The sequence below is a fragment of the Pipistrellus kuhlii genome, unplaced genomic scaffold, assembly GCF_014108245.1.
Source record: "Pipistrellus kuhlii isolate mPipKuh1 unplaced genomic scaffold, mPipKuh1.p scaffold_m20_p_1, whole genome shotgun sequence".
Taxonomy (NCBI): Eukaryota; Metazoa; Chordata; class Mammalia; order Chiroptera; family Vespertilionidae; genus Pipistrellus; species Pipistrellus kuhlii.
In genome coordinates, this window is record NW_023425404.1 from 167756821 (window position 1) to 167772135 (window position 15315).

Here is a 15315-nt window from a genome sequence, read left to right on the forward strand (position 1 = left end):
AAAAATATCTAACTGTATTTCTCATACTTAAAATACCATTTAAAATCCACACGAATGACCCCGAGTCGATCGCAGAAAGATCAGCTTGTGCCCTGAGTGACCTCAGTTGCGAAGCAATGACTTACAGTTCAGATGAAGCTCCTGCAGTTGCTCCCTGGGTCCCCTTTCCAATCTGATCCTTCTTCTTACCCTTCTTTCTGCCCCGGTAGTAAGACCGCTCACGCATTGGTAGCCATCTTTCTGGATCTGGAGTCACTTTGGGGTCATAATTCTTAGGCAGTTTTCCTGTGTAACAATTAATTGATGAAGAAATGAGGAATCTGTCCACAGTGTTTTCAAGGTAGTTATTTAAATATTATGTCCAAGACTTGGAATAAATAACATTAAAACTAAAATAAGTTTATTTGAGAAAGTTTTATTTATATGATCAGCATTATTCCTAAGCATGACACAATATTCAGAAGATATAAAGGAAAAGATTTCACAGATGTATCTACATAAAAAAATTAAATTTTCATTTGGTAAAAGATATAGTGTAAGATAAATAATTTTAAAAATGCATATTAAATAACACAGCAGTTAACATTCTTAATATATAATAAGTTCTTGGTAATTAAGAGGTAAATCATAAGAAGAAAAATGAGCATAGTTGTAATTAGAGTAACCCAAGAGAAATAAGTCATTAATTATGTGAAAAGATACTCAACATCACTAAAAGAAAATCTACCAAACTAACAAATATTAAAAGCAGTAATAACACCTGGTGTTGGGAGATAATGGGAAACACTCAAAAACCATTAGCAGAAATGTTTACTGGTACAGTCTTTGTCAAGAGCAATTTATTGTCAGTACCAGTCAAAATTTATACTTCTAGAAATTTATCCTGTAGAAATCCATAAGAATATTCACTGACAGTCTTTAAAATAGCAAACTAACTTAAATGTCCATCAGTAAAAGAATGATGAAATAAACTACAGTATACTCCTACTATAGCAAGCTATCCAATGGGTTAAAAAGTTAAGTACATCCAGATTTAATAACTTGGAAAAAGTCTGCATAATACAATCTAAAATAGAAGATTAAAAGAAACTATCTTGATATGTTCACATTATCTTTGTAAAACCTTTTATTGACTGACCATATAAATGTGTATGTATGTTATATATATAAAAAGTTAATTACTTCTTGCAGCATGAATTTGGAGTTGGGAATTTTTACTCTTTTGCAATTCTATTACAAAAGAAGTCTATTTCTTTTGTTTATTTTTATTTTACTTTGTTTTTAGAATAAGCACATATCAATTGAAAGTTTTAAAATATGCCCATCTGGAAACAAAAAAAATATAGAAAAAAGTCAAATTGCAGGTTATTGTTATCTGTAGTTAGCACTTGTTCCCTTAAAATATTACTAATACATAAGACAACACAAAACAATTTCTAAGAACTGTAAACTAAGATTTCTAATTAAAGATAGTGGATTGAATGCAATCAGTTTCTGCACTGTACCAAAACTCCACTAAAATGACAACAAACACATTAAAAAGAATAGGAGAAAACATTATCGATTCAATTTTGGAAGCCGGAGAACAGATGGAGTAGTAGTAATAATCTTAGCAGATTTGGGAAAGCTGAATTCTTAAATTAAATATTATAGTTAAGACAAAACTCAAGTGTTCAAAGATACAGGAGGCAAGGACAATATATTTGAAGATTTTTATATAGGGCTAAACCCAAGCTTTTATCTTATAGAAAGAAATCTAAAGACTTTTTTTTTTTTAAAGCCTTACCCTTCTTTTTCTTCTTCTTCTTTTTCAAATCTCCCTGTCTACAAAGAGAACAAAAATCATTACCATCAGCATGATAAATATAGAACATTACACATGTGCAAAAGAGTAAGCTGAGTACTTTATCATAAAGGTATTCAAGATTTGCTAAGTGAGGGCTCACCAAAGTTAATAAATAGACTAGTTGAGATGTTTATTTAGGTTACATTTAATCAAGCTTCATAGGTTGTAATTTATAGGAGGAGGGTTTAGAAAAGAGAGGTGACAATTGTTTTCAGAAAACAGATACCATTTATATTTGCACATGCATATTAAACTTTATGTAAAAAGGTAAGAAACTTGCACAAGCATCAAAAGCTACAATAAGTTACCTCATGTTTGGCAAAATTTAAGAACAGATCATTAAACTCTTTGTTAGAAGGGATTGTATAGGTGTAATACATGCAAAGAATATCTTTGGTAGATTATGTAAGATAAATAACATTGGTTTTGACCTAGGAAGGGAGAAGGACAGAGAGTGATGGAAGGCATTTTATTCTGCAATTTTTTTATTTTACAGTTTATATAGGAATAAATTTGAGAGTTTATTGATTTTTTGTTGTTGTTAATCCTCACCTGAGGATATTTTTTTCATTGATTTTTAGACAAAGTAGAAAGGAGGGAGGGAAGAGAGAGAGGGAGAGGGAGAAAGAGGGAGGGAAGAGGGAGAGAGAAACATCTATGTGAGAGAAACACAATGATTGTGTGTGCCTCGCATGTGCCCCGACAAGGGCTAGGAATTGAACCTGAAATCCAGGTACGTTGCTTGACCAGAAATGGAACCCACAATCCTTCAGTGCTTGGGCCAGCACTCTAACAACTGAGCCACACCAGGCAGGGCTACTGAATGTTTTAGGTAATAAAATCTTTATTTAAAGTACACTGGCCCCTCTTCCCAACTAACGGGCACTAAAAAGAGCATAAGAAGCCAAGAAAACACTCAAAATAATTGCTAAGTACTCTGATAGCTACAGTAAAAAAAAAAAAAAAAGCACCACAAAAAACAAGACACAGTCTACCAGTGTGGATCAGTGCTTGAGGGTTAACCTATGAACCAAGAGGTCACAGTTCAATTCCCCATCAGGGCACATGCCCAGGTTGTGGGCTCAATCCCCAAGATTGAGGTTGTGCAAAAGGCAGCTGATCAATGATTCTCATCATCTCTCCCCTCTCCCTTCCTCTCTGAAAAAAAAAAAAAAAAAAAAAAAAAAAAAAAAAAAAACTTTAAAAAAACCTCAAAGTACATCTTTGTAATTGTACAGGATTAGAAATGAATTGTATGTTCTTACTAATTACCCAAACCTGTTTTGAAAGAGAGGAAACAATACTGAAAATATTTAAATAGGCATTATTTAAAAATTCCCTTAAGATCTGGCTTAGATTTCATTCTGGAGTTTATTAAAAGGCTTGAAATCAGAATCATATGATAAAATGGAACAATGTCATATCTCTGAGACAATTCCCTATTTAAGTTTTTAAATTCTATTTTTTTTTTTTTAAAGAATTTTAATGAGTTTATTTGAGCCAAACTGTCGACATATGCCGGAAACGAGTTGAGATAATGCTCCCAAGTTTTTAAATTCTATTACGATGATAATATTTTTTATATCAGAGTTGATATGAAGTCAATCATATAAAGTTGGTACTGATAGTGTTTCAAAGTTACCAAAAAAAAAAAAAAAATAGATTTTGAAAAGTTTTCAAAAAAGAAACAGTGAAAAATTAAGAAAGCCACAAAACTGAGGAAATGTTTTATCTCTTCAATTCTCTATTCATCCTGAGTCAAAAATAAAATCTTAAACATTTACCACAGGTCTCTGCTTTTTTTGAGATGGCAATGTAGAATAAGGAAAAATTGAAATTTGACTTTATATAAGTTAATGAAGTTGGCTAACCTTTCCTCCAAATCGGGTAAATAAAGATCAGAACTGTGGTTTAGAATTACTAAATGATACACTAAATGTATATTAATAAATTAATAGGTTAATAAAGTAGGGCCCATCCAGCCAATGCATAAATAGCATATGTCTGCAAGACTTAGTAAATGAAAGAAAGCAAGTTCGAAAACACTAAGCACAATGGAACCCCACTTCTGTAAAAAGCAAAAATAATCCAATCTAAGGAAAATATTTCTAATTCGCCTCTGTGTGTAAATACAAAGAAAACGATCTGGAAGGACACACACTAAGATAATACCAGAAGTTAATTCTGGACCAGGAAACGAGGACTAAGAGTTGGGCACAGAAAAAAGAAGAGAAAAGAAACAAAGGGGATTTAAACCTATTCACATGTAATTTTTGTAAGTGTATTTTTACTCCTTATATAATTTAAAATCAGCATTAGTGAAGGTTAGAATGAAAAACATTACCCTTGCTCCTTTGGTTGACTATCTCCAGTAACTTTTCCACCCTTCTTCCGAATGTAGGTAGCACCTGGAGAATTTTCAAGAGCCTCAACATCTACTTTCAGAGACATACTATCTGACGAGGGCAAGTGTTTACTAAGACTGGGATAGAACAGGAGTTCAGGAACACAATAGAAATACATATACATGCCTAACAATATATCTATGCCTATAGAGAAACATACTGTTCTTATTTGATGCCCTTTGTCAAAAGCAAAAAATGTTCTTAAATCTTTTATAAAACAACATACTGGCAAGTCATAGTCAATTATCCTATCTAATAAAGGAATATGCTAATTGGCCATCATGCCCCCACAAAGATAGCAGCACCCACAGCCAATAAGGAGGGAATATGCTAATTGACTGTCACACCCTCAAATATGGTGGTGCCCACAGCCACAAGATGGCAACGCCCAGTCCCCTCAGCCCTGCCAGGGCAGCAGGCACAGGGCACGCCCAGGCCTGCTCCACGCGCGCCTGCCTCTGGAGTCTCCCAGTCCCCTCAGCCCCCCCCCCCCCCCCCCCCGTCGCCCTGGGCCGGCCCGAGGTGCAGGCAAGCCTTGGATGGCGGTTGCCCAGCCGCCCAGGGCCACTCAAGGCTCAGGTACCCAGAGCCAGCTGAAGCTTGTGCTGCTAGCAGTAGCAGCAGCAGAGGTGTGATGGGGGTGTTGCCTTCCCTTGATCGCCAGGTCACCTCCCACCCTTGAGGGCTCCCAGACTGTGAGAGGGGGCAGGCCAGGCTGAGGAACTCCCACTCCAGTACATGAATTTTCATGCACCAGGCCTCTCGTATATTATATATTATGAAAGGAAAACTCAAAAATTGAGTTATCTTCTAGTCATTTATTTCTTAGCTCAGTGACATTCTTCTAGGTCGTGGCCTAATAAAAACTCCATTCCCCAAAACAGCTATCAAGAGTATAAAACACAGACTTGCTCAATGCAAAGGTTTTGACTTATGGTTTTGTAACATTCCCCACCTCACCCACCTCAGTTTTGGGAACACACCCATATTGGAGTAGCACACATGATCCAAACTCAGCCAATCAGGGCACCATTCTCTTATTGTTTGAGATGGGCATGTGACATAAAATAGTTCAATCAAAATGACACTTCAGAATCATAGTATCCAAAAAAAATACATTTTTTTGTTTGTGTTTTGATTTGTTTTTTGCTGTTGAACTTGAACATGAAAATCTAAGCTATATGTTAAGAACTTCATTTTTGGTTGTGGATCAATCTGTACCCCAAGTTGGATCTACCACTGTATTTTTCAGTCATACTGATCACTAAATTTTCATTTTTTGTTTTTACTAGTTAGAAGGGGGTTTTTGGTCTTAGCCAGTTTGACTTGATGGATAGAGCCTCAATCCTGGTCAAGGGCACATGCCCAGGTTGTGGGCTCAATTCCTAGTGGGGGGTATGCAAGAAGCAGCTGATCAATAATTCTCTCATCATTGATGTTTCTATCTCTCTCTCCCTTTCCCTTACTCTCTGATTAAAAATATAATAAAAATAAAAAAAGAAGGGGATTTTGTTTGTTGAAATTTACAATAGAAAAAGTCCTAGTCAAACAGGTACTGGAAGAGATCTACTATGCAACTTGAGAGCTGCTTGGAACAATCAAAAGGATACGCTTTTGCTTTCTCAGGATCTACTAGTGAATAAGCAGAAATAAGCTGTGCCAGGGTATGAATATCTTTTGGATTTTGTCTAAAAGAAGAAATAAAAAAGTTATTCAACCATTTATAAAACTGAAGAAAATATAAACAAGCAAAATAATCCACTCATCAAATAACAGCAATAAAATCTGGATTTCTACATCTCCACCTTTCAGAGCTTACTTCCAAAGCTGTTCTAGGTCACTAATTGCTTCCTTCTTCCGCCCATATTTGAGTTTGAAATTTGCAGCTTCTCTTATCAAGGACAAATGAGCAGGAGATTTGGGCTACAGTTTGAACAAAAGAGAAAGAAAAGTTTTAAGCTAAATATTTAGCAAGTCAATGACATTATATTCATTAGACCTTTAAAATGGACCTATCCATTAAATTCCTCATCTCAAGTTTTACAGAATGCATGAAAAACCATAAATTTTCACCCACAAACAGGGAAAGGAGGAGACAAATTAGTACAGTGATGACTAATGAATTTGGAACAAAACTCATCTCAATTTAGATCATCCACAACTAGAAATAACCCCATAATCAAATATGTCACTATTAATTCTCAAACATTATCTCCATAGTTCTCAGAACACTGGTATCTCTCCACTGCTAACAATGCTAACAATATAAATGTCCCCTACGTTGGGGTATTGCCCATGCAGAAACCCACAATGGAAAAATAAAGATGTTCCTAATGGATGGAGACATGATATACAATTATCCCAGGTATACCTGTCCCTTGAATAACACAGGAGTTAGGAGCACTGACAGTTTATAACTTTTGATTCCTTAAAAAACTAAACTGCCCTGACCAGTTTGGGTCAGTGGATAGAGCACCAGCCTGCAGACCGAAGGGTCCCAAGTTTGATTCCGATCAGGGGAGTAGGAGCTGTGCAAGAGGCAGCTGATCAATGTTTCTCTCTCATCGATGTTTCTAACTCTCTATCCCTCTCTGTTCCTCTCTGTAAAAAAAAATCCAATAAAATATATTAAAAAAAACACACAAACTAAACTACTAATAGCTTATTGCTGACTTGAAGACTTACCAATAAGTCAATTAATACATATTTTGCATGTTATATGTATTACATACTGTATTTTCAATAAAGCTAGAAAAAAAATATTAAGACAACCATAAGGAAGAGAATACATTTATAGTACTTATTGAAAAGAAATTCGTATATAAATGGACATGTGCAGTTCAAACCCATGTTGTTCAAGAGTCAACTATATCACTGTTCTACCAATTACTACCATCCATGGGCTCTCTAGCCACTAAATATGAGTTCTCTTATATATAATCATGTACTATTATTCTTTTTTAAAAATATATATATTTTATTAATTTTTTTACAGAGAGGAAGGGAGAGGGATAGGGAGTTAGAAACATTAATAAGCTGCCTCCTGCACACCCTCCACTGGGGATGTGCCTGCAACCAAGGTACATGCATTTCACCGGAATCGAACCCGGAACCTCTCAGTCCGCAGGCAGACGCTGTATTCACTGAGCCAAACCAGTTTTGGCAGGGCTTGTACTATTATTCTTATTTCTTGAGGTTACATAAACACACACACACACACACACACACACACACACACACGAAAAAGGTTCAGAAAACATAACTGAACCATTTTCCCCCCTTTTGCAGCCATTTTGTAATTCTAATAACTTTACTTGGATCTGGTATACTTAAAAAATAGGTTGTAATAGTAATAGCATTCCATTCTTTAAAGTGATTTGTATTGTTTCAATTCTCCTAACTTTTTAGTTCAGTAGTGCAGCTTTTTATTTTTATGTGAAAACAAACCCTTATAACGCTTTACTCCTTTTACTTACCTGATGGTTCTGATACCACTGGATAGCTTGTGTGAAGACCTCAATGGCGCTATCAATATCTTCTTCATGGCTATACATAGTCACTAATGCAGATACCTACCCAGCCAAAGATATAAATCAGTGAGTAAAATTTCCCCATCTCTCCCAGAATAAGCTTTTTCAAAATGAAAAACATTGAATAAACAGCAAATAAAGGCTGCTAGGCTCTCTCCACCAGTATCTAATTCATTACAAAAAATTGCTATATTATGGGGTATATCTAGAAATACCATGAACAGCAGTGCTTTCCAAATACAAAGTTATCTATAAAATATACCTTTCCTCTAAAACAGTGCCAGTTCACAAAGTTACCAGTCTGCAAGGTAAGTACAGAAGTGGAGAATAAGCACTGAGAAAATTAGTTCATATAATAAGACACTGCTGGGACATCCAAGTACATGATCAGTAAGGTACATATACACACATGGCTAAACTCCCATGATGAGTCACATGTGGCCTGAGCTACATAAAGCCAGTGAAAAGCTTGCCTATTGTTTGAGGGATAGCAAGAAGGCCCATGCAGCTGGAGTGGAGTGCAAGGGGAAGAGCAATAGGATTAGAAACTGAAAGGATAAACAAAAAGCTAAAATTTTGAGAAAAATCAATAAAACGGATAAACCTCTGGTGATACTGATCAGAAAAAAGAAAAAGAAAAAAGAGAAGCTATGAATAACCAATTATCATAAACAAAAGGTTTCACAGATACTAACAGTAAACTGAGACAATTTGAACAACCTTTATGCTAATAAAGCCAATAACCTAAATAAAATGAATAAATTTCTTAAAAGATAACAGAAAGTCAGGGTTTTAAATATTAGAAACATTTTATTTTCAACTATATAACATATTTGATTTTAACAAAATAATTGTAGCCAAGGCTTTAAAATAAGAACCTTCAAATATTATTACACATTTTATGAGTCCCAATTGTAAAATCTGTGTGAGAGAATATAGACATGAACAAAACGGTCCTAGTTTAATAAATGTACAGACCACTACTATAGAATTAGTCTTTACTTCAAAATGGATGCTTTCAGAGCTATATTAGTGATCTAAATCTGTGATGCTGAGATAATCAGAGAACTAAAAACTAAATTTATTGGCCACTATTCCTAAATTATTTTGCCTCAAAGAAATAATGAGGACAAAATAATTTAGGCTAAGTAATTTCCTATATGGATCTTAGGTTATTTAAGGTTGGTTCTCAGTGGTAATGTAAGTACCAGGCACATCTGACTAAATCACAGACTAGTGCAAAGCAGAACAAAAATGAAATTAAATTTATACCAGAAATTACTGTTATTATTTTTAAAAATATATTTTTATTGATTTTGAAGAGGAAGGGAGAGGGAGAGAGAGATAAAAACATCAATGATGAGAGAGAATCACTGATCAGCTGCCTCCTGCACGCCCCACCTTGGGGATCAAGTTCACAACCCAGACATGTGCTCTGACCAGAAATCAAACCCTGATCTCCTGGTTCATGAGTAGACGCTCAACCACTAAGCCATGCCAGCTGGGCTACTGTTATTACTTTAACTATTATGTATACAGAAAGAAATAGGCAGAAATTAATCGAATACAAAAACCATCAAACACACCAATGGACTACTAATTCCATTATTTTTTCAGTTGTATGAGATTTTAGTTATAAACTCACCATGCCTGGTTTATGCTTTAATTCCTCTATGCTTCTCAAGATTAGACATGCTTTGGAAATATTACCTTAAGAAATTAAATTAAAGACAAGATCAGTCATCACAATCAAGAAAGCATATTATGAAGAGAAAAAAAAGACAAGAAATTTATAAGACATGCTTTATAACATTTCTAAATACTCAAGCTTTGGAATCTTGAGAAGAATGTACTCTATTCATTTTACAAATAAAAAAATTGAGTCTTAGGCCTTGAAATAAGTTACTATAGATATGTAATAGAAACTTTCCTAAGGTGTTAAAATTCTGACTTTCTACTCACTGCAAACTTAAATAAAGTCTTTACAAACAAAAACCACTGACAGGTAGTCTCTCTCAGTAATTTTAGTATGATAAATAATCTTTGCAAAAATAAAACCACCCTGGGAGAGAGATCAACCAACGGACTTGTATGCATGCATATAAGCATAACCAATGGACACAGACACCAGTGGGGTGAAGGCATGTGGGGGGGGGGGGAGGAGGAGGGGGGAGGAGAAGAGGGGAGAAAGGGGTTGAGGGGCAAAGGGAGGATAAAGACATATATGCACTACCTTAATCAATAAAGAAAATTTAAAAAAATAAAACCACCCTGAAAACTGAATGTAGAAAGAAGATAAAGAAGAGAGCCGGAAAAAGAAAGAGAGGTGGGGAAAGGGAAAAGAAACCAAAAGGTAAGCAAATGTGAGGATAAGGTAACAGGGAGACTAGCAGTGTTTCTCAACCTTGTTTTCATTAGTACCCCACTAAGGAGTATTTTTACACCCCCCCCCCCCAACTGCCAACTAACTCCCTCACCCTCTACCCAAAAATTTTCACTTTAGCCATCATAAAATCCAATATCCAAACCAATTATCATTCCCACTGAGAATGTATACTGTACACCAGAGCTATCTGATAAAATTTTCTGTGATGATGGAAACATCCTCTATATTATTCTATCCAACTAGCCCCATGTGGCTACAAAGCTTCTGAAATGTGGCTAGCACAACTGAGAAACTGAATATTAAATTTCATTTAATTTTAACTTAAAGAGCTACATGCATATAGGGACAACCAAATATGGTCAATATAGCTCTAGATAATCACTAAGGTTGATTCGAAATTATGGACAAAAACACTAACAGTTTTCTATAAGAACCAAAAAATATGTTTTCATTAAATTTACCTGCTTCTCTTCCCTAAAGATATGAGTGGTAAAGCATAAAAGATAAAAGCCTAAGTTAAAAAATTCTGAGAACTAGGATGGCAAAGTAACCCTTATTTCATGCAAATACTACCAAGTGACAGATATAAGCATTTCTAAACACCACATTTGAGTCAGATATGGTCTTCTGGAACAGAGAAATCCTTTGCTTCCACAGACTTTCAAGGCATAGACTGAGATTCATCCTGACAATTTAGTAATAACCCAAGAAAAGGCCAATTAACTCTGTTGGAGCTCATACCATCTAGCTTCATGTATGAAACAACAATAATTATGCTTCTCCATAATACATAAATTTCATACTCACAGTCAACTATTTCAGAATCATTCCAAACATTTATTTCCATTAAAACTATATTTTAGTCATCATGAAATAATCATTAATACCTTGGGAAATTTTCAGTTGTGCCATGGTCAGCTTAATTTCAGCTGCATTTTCTGGATGCTGATCTGCAAATTCCTAAACATTTTTTAATTGGGGGGGAAAATCACATTTTATTTATACAACTCATTCCAATTACTTATCTTAGCTACATAAAAATTTAAATCTAGTTTTAAAATATTAAACTTCTGGTTTAAAGTCCAAGTTTTATTTTGGAAAAATTTTACCTGATACCCACTGTGCTTTAAAATTATGCTCTGAAAATAAGAGCAATAATGTCAAGTTTCCAGAGAGTCACTAAAATAAATAATTAAGACTACTACATAATTTTTTTAAGATACTGAAATAAATGATACCTCCTTACTGGGTCCCTGGCTAGACAACTCTGCCCCTCAGGAGGGTCCTAATTTCACCCTGTCCAACTTTCCAATGTATTCTACTACCCTCAGGAAATTAAAAATAATCTAACAGCTGATTTAGGCTGATAAAAACTAAGTATCTCTGTAATTATTTGAGGTTAGATTGGGACTTACTGGAGAATACATTATTGAAAAAGAGTTTAAGTGTGTTCTGGTATTATAAGCCCTTAACTAGTTAAATAGATCTAAAAATTAAAACATTCATTAGGGTTTATGACAAATACTAATGCAAATTCGTATAAAGCAAAAAGCTTGTAGACCAAGAATTAACTCGAGTATCTAGAAGTATATTATTACCTGTTAGTTTACCCATATTTACAAGCTTTTATACATAATGAAAATGAAAATGAAATAAAGTATTTCCTTTACCTGAAGAAGCTCTATAGCTTTTATGTGCTGCTTTTCACGACAGAACTGCGCAGCTTGGATTAACACAGGCAGGAGACGCTCAGGGCTTTGGGACTGTAAACTGGAAGATATTTTTCGGCATTGTTCTGCCTAAAAAACAATATTTGCCCCCACCCCCCAAATAAGCTTGTTAATGAAATTAAAACATTAAGTGAGTGACCAAAAAAAAAAAAAAGAATGTAGGAAGGGGAAAGGAAATCAGGTGAAATAACACAGTAAGTAAAAAACTGCCTAGGGTGAGAAAAGTGGTTTATAGTATCTACTCCACTTACTGAATTTAAACTATGAGTTTTAAAAGTAATTAGAAAAGGAAGAGTTATTAAACATTCATTTGGATGCTTAAATTTCAAAATTTTGTTTAAAAAAATACATCAAGTATAAGCCTTTTTTCAAAACAACAAAATAAATACGTATTTCTTGCTGAAGTATTTTAGAATAATTCAACTCAGTTCTAAATAATAATAATGTTACTGCTTCTCACTCTCCCACTGAAAACCTCTGCTCTAGAAAAGTATGAAATCATAATTGAATTAGAATTAAAGCATATTAAGGTTAAAACCGATATCCTTAACATTTATAACTTTATGTATTTTGCTTAATTATTTTACTTTAATTCAGGGAGATTAGAAATAGGTATTGGGGGTGGGGGATTGGAATGGGGGGTCGAGGACAAATATGTGATACCTTAATCAATAAAGAAATTAATAATAATTAAAAAAGAAATAGGTATTGACAAAATTATCTTATTTACAGAAGTGAACATTATTTTCTTCCTTTTAAAAGCCACCAACAACACACTTTTACAAAGAATTGGGCAAATTACTTGTTTAACCAATAAAATCTATTATACATGACATTCTGAAGAACACATGGGTTTAAGACAATATATAAATAGATTGCACTGATATATATGCATCATGCCTAGATACCATACTCTAAAAGGGTTAGCCAGGGGAACCAGCAATCTGTTACCTACCTGATTTGTGTACATAGCAAGTAAAGCTTTGTTAAATTCTATAGCTTGCAGCTGTTTCTTGGAAAGCTTAAACTCTACTCCTTCTGCATTGGTTAATTTCACCTTCTTCTTAGAGTCAAAGACATTTTGGTCCTACAAAAAAAAAAAGTTTATCCATCATTAATAGCAATCTCAGACTTCAATTCTTTTAAGGCTCCCAGGCCTTATTCCACTTTCATTTAGTTATTTTATACTAGAAGCCCGGTGTCCCTAGGCCTGGCCAGCCATCAGGGCTGATTGGGCCTACTGGCTGCCAGGAAGGGCCTTTCTTCATTCCATGCCTCCCCCTGGTGGTCAGCGCATGTCATAGCAAGCAATCAAACTCCTGGTCTCCCAGTCAAACTCTGAGGGGACTTTGCGTATCAGGCTTTTATATATATATATATATATATATATATATATATATATATATATATACACACACACACACACACACACACACACACACACACACACACATACTAGAGGCCCGGTGCACAAAATTCGTGCACAAGTGGGGGGTGGGGGGCGAGTGTTCCTTAGTCCAGCCTGCATCCTCTCCAATCTGGGACCCCTCGAGGGATATTAAATCACTGGGATTGGGTCTAAATGGGGAGTCAGACATCCCTCTTACAATCCAGGACTGCTGGCTCCCAACTGCTTGCCTTCCTTCCTGATTGCCCCTAAATGTTTTTGCCTGCCAGCCTGGTCACCCCCTAACCACTCCCATGCCAGCCTGATTGATGTCTAACTGCTCCCCTGCCAGCCTGTTTAATCCCAACTTCTCTCCTCTGCCAGCCTGGCCACCCCTAACTGCTCTCCCCTACAGGGTTGATTGCCTCCAACTGCCCTCCCTTGCAGACCTGCTCCCTCCCAATTGCCCTCCCTTGCAGGCCTGGTCCCTCCTAAATGCCCTCCCCTGATGGCCATCTTGTGTCCACATAGGGGCAGGATCTTTGACCACGTGGGGCAGCCATCTTGTGTGCTGGTCAATCTGCATATTACTCTTTTATTAGATAGGATAGAGGCCTGGTGCACAGGTGGGGGCCAGCTGGTTTGCCCTGAAGGGTATCCTGGATCAGGGTGGGGGTTCCTTTGGGGTGTGGGGCGGCCTGGGCAAGGGGCCTGTGGTGGTTTGCAGGCCAGCCACACACCCTGGCAACCCAAGTGGAGGCCCTGGTATCTGGAATTTATTTACCTTCTACTATTGAAACTTTGTAGCCTAGAGCGGAGCCAAGCCCCCTGCTCGCTCTGTGGCTGCTGCCATTTGTTTGGTTTTGTGTATCTTCTATAAATGAAACTTTGTAGCCTTGAGTGGAGGCCTACGCCAGCCAGGGCAGGTGGAAAGCTTTACTTCCTCCATTGCCGGGGGAAACCCTAGCCTGCTCTTTCCAGCTCGTGGCTGCTGCAATTCTTCTTGGGATTTATTTTTTATAACTTCTAAAAGTTTCAAGGAAACTTTGTATCCTTGAGTGGAGGCCTAAGCCAGCTAGGGCAGGCGGAAAGCTTGGCTTCTATTGTCAGGGAAACCCAAGCCTCTCAACTGCTCTCTGTGGCTATAGCCATCTTGGTTGGGGTTAATTTGCATACTCACTCTGATTGGCTGGTGGGTGTGGCTTTGAGCAGAATGATGGTTAACTTGCATATTACTCTTTTATTAGGAAGGATAGATAGGTTAAAAACGAGAGCTTGGAAGATAATACCTCTGCCTGTTTGGGGTGTCTATGCTCCTAAGATACATAAAAATTTTAGATTCCCGATTTTCTTTTGTTTTATAGTCTCACTATTACATGCTTGTTTTAAGCTTTTTAAATTTTATTTTTTAATGTTTTTATTGATTTTTAGAGAAGGGAAAGGGAGAGATAGAAACATCAGTGAGAGAGAAACATCAATCACCTGCCTTCTGCATGCCCCCTACTGGGGATGGAGCCTGGAATTTGGGCATGTGCCCTGAGTAGAATCAAATCCGTGACTTCTTGGTGCATAAGCTGATGCTCAATCAGAGCCTCCCTGGCCTGGAAGGGTTGTTTTGAGCTTTTTGAAGAGAAGTACACAGGGGTAGCACAAATCTTGCAGTGGAAATTAGGACTACAATGTTATCTAAATTTGCAAGTTCTTCAAATTATGCCCTTTAGAATTTAGATGACAAATTATGAAAGTAATTCATTCCTCTTTGAAGTATTGTCATTGTGTAAGCAAATTATTAAAATTCAGAAATATATTCACACCTCTCTTGAACCCATTTTAACAAAAAATATTAATGTAACATAGCTACTGTTTTTTCTTAAAGTCCTCTCATGTGGGCAGAGAAGCTGAATTTCTGTGTGGAACACAGAAAGTCACATATTTTTCAAGGAAAGATGATAATTAAGACACATTTCATTCTAAGAAGGACAAGCTGAGCATCAGAGTATCTACTATATGCATAGTATTCTAGTTTTGCTA

At 36.1% G+C, this 15315-nt stretch overlaps 1 protein-coding gene across 3 annotated transcripts in view; it reads right to left on the minus strand.

Annotated features, from left to right (window-relative positions):
* The window catches only part of SRP72 (signal recognition particle 72), a 30354-nt gene that overhangs the window by 2715 nt on the left and 12324 nt on the right, over nucleotides 1-15315 (minus strand). For 2 of the 3 annotated variants that reach the window (XM_036415574.2, XM_036415581.2), the window contains 10 exons: nucleotides 12853-12984; nucleotides 11838-11966; nucleotides 11055-11127; nucleotides 9427-9491; nucleotides 7728-7823; nucleotides 6071-6174; nucleotides 5862-5939; nucleotides 4191-4328; nucleotides 1787-1824; nucleotides 126-285 (listed from right to left, as the gene is read on the minus strand). In XM_036415574.2, coding sequence (XP_036271467.1) covers nucleotides 126-285; nucleotides 1787-1824; nucleotides 4191-4328; nucleotides 5862-5939; nucleotides 6071-6174; nucleotides 7728-7823; nucleotides 9427-9491; nucleotides 11055-11127; nucleotides 11838-11966; nucleotides 12853-12984 — 1013 coding nt within the window. Of the gene's footprint in view, nucleotides 1-125; nucleotides 286-1786; nucleotides 1825-4190; nucleotides 4329-5861; nucleotides 5940-6070; nucleotides 6175-7727; nucleotides 7824-9426; nucleotides 9492-11054; nucleotides 11128-11837; nucleotides 11967-12852; nucleotides 12985-15315 lie in introns of those variants that run through there. The other variant, XM_036415587.2, reaches the window with a different exon arrangement.